At 62.1% G+C, this 12,020-nt stretch overlaps 1 protein-coding gene across 1 annotated transcript in view; it reads right to left on the bottom strand.

The window, feature by feature from the left end:
* Positions 1-12,020, bottom strand: part of SLC38A12 (solute carrier family 38 member 12) — a 50,389-nt gene that overhangs the window by 24,096 nt on the left and 14,273 nt on the right. The window contains exons 7-8 of the mRNA XM_075562181.1: positions 8,129-8,228; positions 7,731-7,836 (exon numbers count right to left, since the gene is read on the bottom strand). Of these exons, the coding sequence (XP_075418296.1) occupies positions 7,731-7,836; positions 8,129-8,228 (206 nt within the window). The remainder of the gene's footprint in view (positions 1-7,730; positions 7,837-8,128; positions 8,229-12,020) is intronic.

Below are 12,020 nucleotides of genomic sequence, written 5' to 3'. Positions count from 1 at the left end.
GGAAGTGGGGGGCACCTGTTGGCCCCTGCTCTGAGGTTCTGGAGCAGCTTGGTTCCTCTCTGCTGTCCAAGGGCCTGAGGCCTGCGAAGCAATATGCTGCTAGTTAGGCCAGACTGCGACCTGTGGCTAATTGGCCCCTTGCCCAGAACAGGCACCCAGCATGCAGCGGTCCCTTGGCCCCCGAGCCCCAGCAGGGAGGCCTGGGCCCCTGTACCTGGGCCACGGGGCTGGCAACGGGCCCAGTGGCCAGGTGAGAGGACAGTGGGCAGAGATCAGCCTGCAGGTAAGGGGCTTGGAGCCTCCCCTACACTAGCTCTTCCTGGGGACGGACCCTGGCCATCCCCAAACTCTGAGAGCCACGGTGGAGGAGCTTCCCCAGATCTGGGGCGGGGGTGAGGTGGTCAACAGCTGAGCCATCTCCCTGGAGACCAGGCTCACCTGCCCAATGAGGCTAGGCAGGTCATTACATCCAGTCAATGACCCCTGCCCGTGGCACAGTGATGCCCAGGCACAGAGCAGAATGGGCCTGGTTCTTGGGAAGGGTTTCTGAGTATGGCTGGTTTGTCCTCCACTGCTCTGCGGTGGGTGGGGCCTCACCTGGAGGAGGCGGACTCAGCAGCGCCCTCTGCAGCACCGGGCTCTGCACCTGAAGCCTCCCTACCCCAGGCTCATGCTAATTAACCAGATGCCCTGATTTGGAAGCCCGAGAGCGGCCCAGCTCTGCAGATGGGCCTGGGCCTCCTGCAGGACTTACACCCTTAGGGGTGCTCAGCTCCTTCTTTATCCTTGGGACAGCCCATGGGTCCTCTCTGTACACGGGGTACTTCTCTCCCGCCTGAGGGCAGCGATGCCAGGAGGGGCCGTGCCCAAGAACCTGGGCGTCCCATTTACTTAATGAAACAGCGACTGTGAGGGCCCTGGGGCCTGCTTGAGGACTGTCGGGTTCTGCCCAGAACACACATTACAGAGGTGGAGCCTCGGGCAGCAAGCAGCCAGGCAGACACTGCCTGGAACATACCCGTCCCCCCCGGGGGAGTCTCTGCCCACAGGCACCGCCTTAAAGGAGGCCAGAGCAAGCGAGCGAGGGGCACTGCCCCCAGCCAGGCGGGTAAGGCCAGCTGAGCCAGGAGAGAAAGGCCCGAGGACAGCTGAGCAGGGCAGCGACGGGGGGTTACTTGGACTCCCTTTTCTTCTGAGTGAGGCTTCTTCGAGATGAGGCCCAGGTGCTGGCGTCTGGTTATGCCTTGGGCTGTGAAGGGCAAGGTCGGCGGCTTGGCACCACCAGCCACCCTGCGGGAGAAAGACGAGGCCTTCCATACCCTAAGAGTTACGGCCTCGGAAACCCAGAGGGGCAGTCAGTTCTACCCTGTCCTAGAGGGTCGCCATGAGCCGCACTGACTTGACGGGGGCGGGGAGGGGATCTGGAATGAGCAACCAGGGGCACTGACTGGTTGGGGGCCTTCAGTGCCCTCGTGTGCAGAGCAGAGGGGCGCTGGAGGGCTTTTCCCCGGCGGTGTTCCGCGTGGGCGCAAGTGGGGTCGTTTTTCATTCCTGGCTCAGAAGTGGGCGGTTAGGAAGTGGAGGAGAGGGTGGTTTGAAATGCCAGTCTGGGGTGAGGCTGGGGGCACCGTGGCCAGCGCCAGCCTTGGGGAGCCAGCAGCGCCGGGTTTGAGTCCCACTCACCCAGTACAGGGGCTGTGGCCTCCCGCTCGGGGTCTGCCGGGGACCAGTGGGCAATGTGCACGCACTGGGCCAGAAAAAGCTCGGTGCAGAAGGTCCCCAGCGGGAGGAACGTGCCCTGCAGAGCCCCATTTGGACGCTCCCCAGCTAAATCGGCCGGCGCCTTGCGTGAGCAGAGGGGCAGTGCTGGACCGTCTCTGGAGGCCAACCCGACCCCGACTGTGTTAGGTCAGCTGCCTAGGAAGCCCACCCGACCCCTCGCCTCTGCCTGCTTCCCCCGGGCATTGTGGGCGGGGCCTTGTCCTATTTCTCTTCTCAGAGCCCCACTTAGAAACGCTTCGCCCTCCAAGGCTCACACTGCAAACGCACTCAGGGGAGGAGGCGCTCAGAGAGGCTGCAGGCGGAGCTTACTGAGAGCATGGCCATAGTCTCCCAGTGCTGCCCCCCCCTTCCCCAGCTTGTTTCAGCTATCTGGATTGCCATCTCAAGGCTCTTCTGGAGGATACTGCGGCGGGGGGGTGGGGCATGACAGGGTACGGCACCCAAAGTCCCCCTTCCCGTGTCACTTTGGTCCCTGGGTGGGGTGTCCAGCTGGCTCTGGGCAGGTGGCATTTACAAGGTGAACTTACTACTCTCCCCAGGCAGTGGAGACAGAGGCAGAGAAAGAGGGGTGCATTCTAACAAGGGGAAGAGAGCTTGTCACTCAGCTATCTCCGGAGTCTACCCAGCTCAGGGGTTCCCGACCCTGGGCAGAGCGAGGTGGGGTCCCAAGACCCCCTTGCCTTCCAAGGCTTCTCGGGATGGAGGTGGGACTGCCCAGAGAGACCTCTCTCTGCTCCCCTGACTCTTTCTGCTTTGGGCACAGAGACGGGGCAGTAGGAGCCCAGCACTGTCCTCTGAGCAGGCACGCCTGCCAGCTACGGGCCATCACAGAGGCAAAGCATGGGGCATGATGGATGGCAGGCCTGCTGCCGGCCGACAACACCCACATCCCTGAGAACTGCCTTAGACAGAAACCGGCTGCTCCCGTGGAGCTGGAGGGGGCAGCGTGGGCCCCACGCCCCGCGTGGGGTGGAGGGAGAGTGGAAACAGGGCTGTCTACCCAGGTCTCCTCAAGAAGGGGCTTGGGAGGTCATGCTGGGCAGCCGGGGCTCCTCAGCGGGCACTGGGCACCCTGTGCCGTGCCAGGAGGGCAAACCCCCAAACCAAGCAGGTTTTCGTCGACAGCTCCGGGGGGAAAACACCAGACTGATGGGAGCAAAACCGGCAGCTTGTTCCCGTGTTATTGATTTCCTCGACAAAGCAGCCGACAAGCTAATCCTTTAAAGTCACTCGCTCCAGCCGCGTGCTGGCGCCTTTAGTTGGGGTGCGTGCTACACGCCAGCCAGCTCCCCTCCGGGCAGTGCGTGTACCCGCACAAGCCCCTGTGTGTGGGGAGGGCACAGGCTCGGCGACTCAGCCCAAGGGTCACCCTGTGTCCTGGGACACGAACCGCCCCCCTGGGCCCCACCAGACGTGGCTTCTGGTGTTTGAGGGCAGGTGAGGTCAATCTGCAGCCCAGCCTCTCAGCAGGGCCCTTCCTGCCAACAAGAGGATCCAGAACACAGCTGAAAGCCAACGGCCTGCTCTGGAGCCCCCAGGACTGGAGCGGGGCAAAGTCCCACAAGGCCTCCTGCCTGGCACTGTGCCCCTCTGTGGCAGCGAGAGCCCCCAACGCCCCTGAAATCCTGGTTGCTCCTGACATTTGCCACCACCGAGGGTCCCTGCCCCCTCCCACACAGATCCCAAAGACCCAGAGGCACCTCCTACCCAGAGGCACCTCCTGCCCGGAATGGGTGAGAATCAAGAAATCAAGATACAAAGGATGGCAGTGAAGACCCACTTCTTGGCAGATGCTCCGGCCTGGAGGCGGGAGCTGGATGAACAGACAGAGAATGAAGCGGGGAGGGCACATTCTTAGGACAGGCACTCCATTCAGCACAAGCCCAGCTTGTCACTTAAGAGCAAGGGATGGCCGGGGGAGCAGCAGGGCAGGCACGTGGACGGGCAGGCCGTGCATACACAGGGCATCAGGCAGACAACACCCAGGGGCTGTGTCACCACCACTCTGTAGCCCGCCCCCCCTTCAGACTTGTCCTCAGCAGTGGGGGCTACCCTACAAGGGGACTCAGCAGGCCTGAGATGGGGGGAGGCCCCCCCAAGGCTTTACAGAAGGGACTGTGGTGGAGCCGAGTTCGCAGGGGCAGAGGCACTTGGGGTGGTGCTGAGGCAGAACTGGACGGGAGGAGACTGCAGAGAGGCAACGAGCTAGAAGGGCCCCCTGCCCAGGTGAACTTGACCCCCAACTTCAGCCTGATCCTGGGTTCTAGGAAGGAAGGAAGGCCGACCCCACAGTATGCCCCCTACTCTTTAGAGGGGCCTGCACAGGGGAGTGTGGGAGGAGGTCCTCCCCCTGGGGAGAGCAGGGCCTCTCTTGGGGGCCCCCTGGGCCCCCGAGGCTGTTCTCACAGCTTCTGCATTCAAGGCAGGTGCCAAACTGGGGTGACCTTGTCCTGCGCCAGCTTGGCCAACGAGGGCCCCCGTGCCACACGGACATTAGCGGCCGGGGCTCTGGCCAGGAAAAGCTCTGCTCTACCATCTGTGCGCCCCGCTGGGCATGGCCAGGCCTGCTGAGCCTCCTGTGACCCAAGAGCCTCTGTCCACCTGGAGCGGCGCAGGTTCTAGGCACTGAGGAGCTCCCCCACCCCCACCCCTACGCCTGGGGCTTCCCTCAGACACTCGAGGTCAGGAAGGGGCAGCAAGGCCGGGCCGGGGAACAAGTGGCAGGGCACCAGAGGGGGCTGGGAGTCCCTGGGGCCTCCTGAACACTGGAAGGGTCCAATTTCTTATCCAGTCCCCCCACCCCCACCCCCTGGGGATGGAGAGCCGAGTAAATGCTCAGCTCTTTGTTCTGAGGCCAAGTCAGGGCCACTCAGTGCAGAGTCCTCTCTCAAGATATCGCAGCCGGAGGCAAGGTGAGCTTTCGAGGGAGCCAGGGCGCCCAGCACCTCCCGGCTGCTGCTTCAAAGGAGCTGGACGGGGCGGGGAGGCCTGGGACTGGACGCCTGGCTGCTGAAAGCAGACCCCCGACGTTGGCTCCAAGCGCGCAGATGCCAGCTGGCTCTGGCTGCGGGCACCCAAGTGACTCATGGGCCGCCAGCCTCCTGGCCCCCAGCTCGCAGCAGGCGGGGAGTCTGACTCATGTCAGTTGCTCGGGGAGCACAGATGCAGCTGAGGTGGTGGGGGCTTTGGGAGGAGACTGGGGGCTGGTGGCGGGGCAGGGCATTTCCTGTGCGTGGCCATGCTGACCTGCCCCCTCTCCCCCACCCCCGGTATCCTCATTCTGCAGTGTCTGTCTCACTCAGCAGCAGCCCTGGAAGACACCGAGGGACCTCAGTAAAGTTCAGACTGACGAGAAGCCTGCATCTTCGTGCCCAGGTCACGCCGCCCTGGGACAGCAATGACCGGGCCTTTAGAGATGCCAGCGAGGCAGGCGTGTCCCTCACTAGGAAGGGGCTCTGAGCACCCCCCCCCCAATGGCCTGCTTCCTCCTGCAGCACTTTGGGTGAAGTCTGGCTGGCCACAAAGGCAGGCCGCACGCCGGGAGCCTCTGGGGATGGGAATGGCGGGGCAGGGAGGGACAGGGGAAGGGGACCATCCTCATACCACCAGGGGCCACTTGCTGGGCCCGGGACCCCAGACTGTTTGTTACCAGGGAGCCCTGCAAGCCAGGCTTGGAGAGGTGAGATGCTGCCCCTTCTTGTCCCCGAGTGCTCAGGAGGGAGGAAGGAGACCCCACCTTTGCCAACCCCTCCCTCCTGCCACTTGGCCGATCCCAGCACCTGAGAGCGGGAGGCCTGTAGGGCGACCAGGGCCACCCAATGGGTTGGGGAGGTGGGGGCCACTGCTCTGCAGGAGTCCTGGCTTTGGGTCCCACACCAAGCCAGCTGCCCTTGAGTATGTTTGACACCTGACATGTGTGTTCATCAATGGCGACCGCCTTACAGAAGTCCACCGCCGGGCCTTGCTTCTGAGGCGCCTGTGGGTGGACTCGAACTGCCAGCCTCTTGGTTAATAGTAGACGGTAGATCAGGTTCACCCCGGTCCCCGGGAACTGCGCCCAAGGCTGTGAAAGTGGTGCACACCCAGTAATTGTGCATTGGTTTCCAATCCACCGACGTCGGTGGGCAGGAGGGAGCCTTCCCCAGAGCAAGTATCTGTCAGGCGAGGGCAGTTGGCGAGGGCAGGCTCTGTGTGGAGGGGCAGCCCTTCCCCCTGTAGCCGTGGCAGGCGCGGGTGACAGTGGGCTTCTTGAGTAATACGTGTAATATCCGGGAGACAGCAGAGCAGTTCATTTAGCCTGTCTCCCAGGAGGCTTCCTTCGGTTTGGTCTGAGGATTTGTGAGTTATTGGGACACAGGGAAGTTTATGGGATAAGCAAAGCAACAATTTAATAAGGCAAAATATAGCCACTAAATCATCTTCCAGGCGCATGAACGGCTGCGGCCGATCCTCCAGCTCAGTACCTATCTGCAGGAGGGCCCGGGAAGGGTGACCCACCTGCGGGCCCTGCTGCTGTCCTGGCACCCTGTACATGCCCACAATTGGGGTGGGGTCCACACAGTCAGAGACCCACATGGGTCCTTATCCCTCCAATTGCTCACCACCACCGAGTTGATTCTGATTCACAGTGACCCCACGAGATAGCAGAACCGGCCCCCAGCGCTGAGGCGGTGGCCCCCGTGGCAGTCAGCTGCCCTAACCTCCTTCTGCAGGGCGGTTGGTGAGCTCGAACCACCGGCCTTTCGGTGAGCAGCCCAGCTCAGGACCACTGCACCACCGTCCGTGCTAACATGACACGTGGGCGTAGTGGAGAAGTCAACAGGCCTCTGCCGTGCTAACTCCGTCTCAGCTCTATGGCTGCCCATCTACCTCACAGCTGGGGCCACGTGCCAGGCAATTAGCTTGTTACCAAATTCCCTCCAGGCCTGTGACAGACGGTGAAGTGCCCGACTCTGAGAGGACTGCTGGTAGCTGGAACCCACCCGGAGGCGCCGTGGAAGAAAGGCCTGGCGAAGGCCATAGTTCTGACACCCGATGGAGCAGCCCTGCTGTGCCCGCACTGCAGCACCACCCCCTCCACGGACAGCAGCAGCAGGTGCACAAGGGCCCTTGCTGGATCCTCAGGCTCTGCCCGCAAACCAAGGTCCTGGTCCCACAGCCGGCTGAACCCCTGACACATCGGGAATGGCAGAGGAATTCGAGCCCCTCGGGGGCCCAGACCTCCCGCCCACCCCAGCTCCTCCGTCGGTCTGGGGGCAGGACTGGGAAGCAAAGAAACGTGCCTGCTCGGAGGACCGTCCGGGTTAATGCATCCAGATTCAAAGAGCACAGCTGGCCCAGCTGCCCAAACCTCTGCCAGAAGAGGCCCAGTTAAGCCCAGCTCTGCCCCCGCCGGCCTCTCTTCTGGCCCCCGCCCCCCTGCCCAATTTGCTAAGTGGCCGCATGCCGTGCGGTATGTCCTCTAACACGCCTAAATATGTGTCAGTCAGGGCCGGGGGGACTAAGGGAATCGGAGAATATGCACAGACACTGTGAAAGTCAGGGTGGCACTGAGCCCCACCCACCAAACAGGCAGATAAGGGATGGCCCGGTGGTGAGTCTGTTCCCCGAGAGCTGGCCAGCGTGGCCTTCAGCTCCGGCTCTCCCGGCCCAGGCCCAGAGATTCAGCTTTGTCCTGTCTGCTGGGAGGGCCTGCCGACAGTTGGGGTGCTCTCTGCCAGCATCTGCTGGAGTTGAGGCCTGCCATTCTTGGCTAAGAAAACGCCCCATCCAGATCACCGGTGATGCCGAGCAGGGACACTGGAGGGTGACTTGGTGCCGCATCTCTTCCCGAGAGGTCACCTGAGCGCCGAGGTCGGAGGCGGTGTGTGGGGACCCTGCTCTCCAAGGGCAGGGCTCCGGCAGACCAGAAGGGAAGGGTTATCGCACCGGGCGGCCGGCTCACTCACCAAGTAGATGCGGTAGGCGTCCACGCGGCGGATGGGCCCCCAGCATGGGTCCGTGTCGTTGTGCCTGCTGTCTGTCTCCAGGCCGCAGGAGTCATTGCCTGAGACGCTGCACGAGGGAGGGGCAGGTTCACGGCGGCCCTCTGGTGTCCTCCCGCAGCCTCAGTGGCAGGACTCTGATTTTCCCACTGGGCTGTACCTGGCCCTTGTCCTTGGTGGTGATCCAGTCACCCTCCTTGCTGGCAGCGTGGCCGCGGCCCTGTCCTCCCTTGCCTTACGTTAGGCCTGCCTGAGGTCTGTGCGGATGAGGGTCTTGGTGTCGGTGGGCACTGAGGAAGTGTCTGGGCTGCTGGCCTGGGGACTGGTCTCTGGCGGGATGGGTGGGGCGGGATGACACTCACCAGGTCACCTGCATGAGGGAGAGGGGTACGGCGGCAGCATAGATGGCCAGGTCCCCGTACAGGTACACGATGATGCAGAAATAGAATAGGTTGACGCCCACTGGAAGAAACATGGTGACTGGTCAGGTGGTGGAGAGGGTGCCCGTTCCCTGTCCCCTCGAAGCTCTTGGTTCTCAGTGCTGCCGACTTCGTGCAGGACCAAGAAACCGACCAGCTGGGAGCCCAGCTCCAGTGCACAGAAGGGTAAGGGGGATGCTGGCAGGAGACACAGCTGCTGTGCCTCCCCTGGAGAGGGGCCACGGGCACCTCCCATCCCAAGGACCAGGCACCGGTGTGCATGGGGGGGTGTCCACCCCCTTCCAGCACAGGAAGCTGGGGGTGGGGAAGGAGGACGAGCAGGAGGAAAAAGGTAGAGAAGGAAGAGGGGGAGGGAGGAGGAAGGGGAGGAAGGTAGGAGAAAGAGCAAGAAGAGGGAGGAAAGGAGGGGGAGGGAGAAGAGAGGAGGGAGGAGAAAGAAGAAGGGAGAGAGGAGCAGGAGGGCAGCAGGGGGAAGGGAAGTAGGAGAAAGACAATGGGAGGAGGAAGGGGAGGAGGGGGAAGAGGTCTCTGAACTGGCACCCAGAGCCCTCCTGAGCCCCCAGAGCAGCCAGCAATCAAGGCCCCTGACAAGCGTCTACTGGTCGGGACAGGGGAGGCCAGGCCTGCAGGAGATGAGAGCCAGAGCCTGGGCAGGAGGACACGGGCCTGGCAGGTGCTACAGCACCTCTGCAGAGGCCACTGTCACTGTCCTGGGGGTGGGCCCCAGGGCCCCAGACACCTGGTTCCCAGCGCAGGCCCACACGGTCATCCCTGGTGCTGCATAGTCCACCGCAAAGCCCCCTGGTACAGCACCTCACCCAGGTGAGCACCAGGCCCCCAGCTGAGGGCCTCCACTTTGGGTGGGGGGGCTCCAGGGTCTCTATCTTGGGGAGCTTTGAGGGCCTCCCCCTTGGGAGTGGGGGCTCAGACAGCCCGCCCTAAACTCCCGTCCAGACAGACAGCCGCTCCCTGCTCTTGAGCTGCTGGCTCCTCCGGGGACAGAGAGAACAATGAAGTGACAGCTTCCCCTCACCCGTATCCCAGAGCCTCCAGGTCCCTGGCAGGAAAGCCCAGGACGTGTTAACGTCTGGGCTGTCAGGTCGGCTCCACTCTGAGCATAGGGGGAGAAGACTGGGGCCCGTGAGTTTCCAAGTGGTAGGGGAGGGCCTCGTGTCAGTCACAGAGGCAGGGGTCCCTGGAGGCTGCCTGTCAGTCTGCCTGTCACTCACGCCTGGGCTCCAGAGGAAGCCTGTGCTCAGGCTGCCCGTTAAGCGCAGGCTGCCTTGTCCCCGCCTCCCCTCACCTGCCTGTAGACACTCCAGCATCAGCTCTGCTTATAACCTGCCGTGGACGCCCCGATCGATACGTCTCATGACTAGACACTCAAGGGAGGCTCAGGGACCGGCCTGAGAACAGAGCTGACCTGGCCTGGCCCTGCTGATACGAGGCTCGGGGCTGGACCCCGGGGGAACCAGCAAACTGCTGGCAGAGGGACGTGGCCCTCCTGAAGGTGACGCTGACCTCCTGTGCGTCGGGGAGGGTGAAGAGCTGGGGCTGTCAACCGGCTGACTTCCACCCCCATCGGGGACACCTTCTGATGGTCACGGCTGGGGTTGGGGGTGCTGGGAAACCTCCTGCCACGACACAAACACTCCCACCGCGACTGGCGGAGACCCACAGGCTGACAGAGGAGCCTTCCCTAAAGGGTCCGCCCAATGTGTTCATCCCCTGGTAAAGGGGGCTCGGGCCCTGGACAGTACCAGCTCTTCAGGGGTGCCTCGGAAGATAAGCCTGGCGAGGGATCAGGGCCCTGAGACCCTGGGCAGCCGCTCTACTGGTCACTCCTGGGGCCCGAGCTGGCCATGGACGGCAGTGCCCCACGGATCATCTAGCCCAGGCAAGGGAACAACAAGAAGAGCAGACACTTGGGCCTGGGCGCCAAAGGAAACCAGGGCAACCTTAGGGCACACGCATCTGCTCGGACGTGCAAGGAGCCTGCGTACGGAGGGGGCAGGGCAGGTGTGGGTGCCACCCCCCCCTGGCCTGCACGGTGCACGGTGACAGAAGTGGAACACAGGAAATACGCAGGCCGCAGCGAGTAGCTACACGAACCAGCCTGGCTCCATGAACTCAGACACACCGCCCCCGGTAAAAACAAACTCCCTGCCATTGGGTGCATCCTGACCCCCAGCGACTCTAGAGGATGGGCAGAACTGTCCTGTGCGGGGTCTGAAGCCTCAGAGCTTCACAGGTGCTGGCAGCCTCTGTCTGTCTAGCTAGTGGGTTTGAATCACTGACTGTGATTGGCAGCTCAATGCATGAGCCACTTGGCCAGCAGAGCACTGCCGTTCCCTGATGAGCTCACTCTCATTCAGGGGGCCTCCGACAGATAGACAGACAGACGGCTGACTCACACCACCAAGGAGAAATTGCGTATCACGCCTGTGAAGCAGCACAGTGGGGAAGATTCCAGTGCCTGGGCTCCCTCCCCACCTCCTGGTTCCGGGGTACGCGCCACGTTCAGGTAAAAAAAAGAGATGCCCCTCTTTGCGATGCAGGCACGCACAAGTTCATGCAGGCCCCGCCCCGACGTGCTTCATCGGAATCTACAGGCTCACAGACCATTGCAGGGGTTTCCCAAATGGGGGAATCTTTAATTCTCCATCTCCATGAACTTGAACTTTCTGCAGCCCCCTGGTATACCAGAACCCCTTTGGGGCCTTGTTACACTGAAGACTTGGGCCTGCTCTTTCTGGGGTGGAGAGGCAAATCTCGGCAGGAGACGGGCTGCAGCCAAGAGGGGCTTTAACAGAGGGTCTGGAATCTTCCGTGCTGACACAGCCGGGGGAGAGGTTTACAGAGCATGTCTCTGACCTTTCATGGAGGGGGAATGGACACGTCTGGGCATGAAAAACCTGACTCCGGACCTGGGATCTTCTCAGGTTGTCGCCAAGAGCAGGAAAAGGGGGCAGCAAAACACAAGTCCAACTTGGTTCTTGCAGTCTCAGGCTGGAGCAAGCTGCCTGTGGGCTCCTAGCTCCCTCTGCTGGCCACCGCCGGGAAGGTGCTGGTCAGGCAGCAGCCAGTACAGCCCGCACCCAGACAGAGGGGAGCTGCAGGGTGGGACAGAAGCCATTCAGTGACCATGGGCATCCTGGGTTGGAAAGCTGCTGAGGGGCCGCAGACTCAGTATCTTTGTTCCCAGTAAACAGAGGCTGGTCTTGATTCTAGATCACCTCTATAAACAAAAACTCAAACTCACTACCAATGAATAGTTTGACTGAAAAAAAACCCTCTAAACTTACAGCTGTCAAGTCAATTTGGATTCACAGCGACCCAATAGGGCAGGGCAGAACTGCCCCTGTGGGTTTCCAACACTAAGTCTTTCTGGGAGCAGAAAGCCTCATCTTTCTCCTAAGGAGCGGCTCGTGGTTTTGAACTGCTGACCTTGCTTTGAGCAGCTAAAGGGTAACCACTGGGCCACCAGGGCTCCTGAACTGCATCAGACCCCACAGTAAAGTGCAGGTGGCAATGAAGAGTCACAAGGGGTCCTGGTGGTCCTGCCAGGTAAGCCATGGGCTGCTGACAGGCAGGGGTGTTGGTTCAAAGCCACCAGCCACTAGGGTGGTGAGAAACGAGGCTGGCTGCTCCCGGACAGATTGACAGCCCTGGAAACAGTAGGAGTCGGAAGCGACCATGGGGCAGTGGGCTGGGTTTGCCATTGCACGGGAACAGGACACTGCCACTAGACGGTGGCCTGCTGTGTGTGGCACACGGCGAAGGCGCCTGGGCATGTGGGCACGAGCCTCGCGTG

This window comes from Tenrec ecaudatus, chromosome 10 (assembly GCF_050624435.1).
Source record: "Tenrec ecaudatus isolate mTenEca1 chromosome 10, mTenEca1.hap1, whole genome shotgun sequence".
NCBI classification, from domain to species: Eukaryota; Metazoa; Chordata; class Mammalia; order Afrosoricida; family Tenrecidae; genus Tenrec; species Tenrec ecaudatus.
Note: the sequence above shows the minus strand (reverse complement) of the source record. Positions and strands in the feature narration are given on the sequence as shown.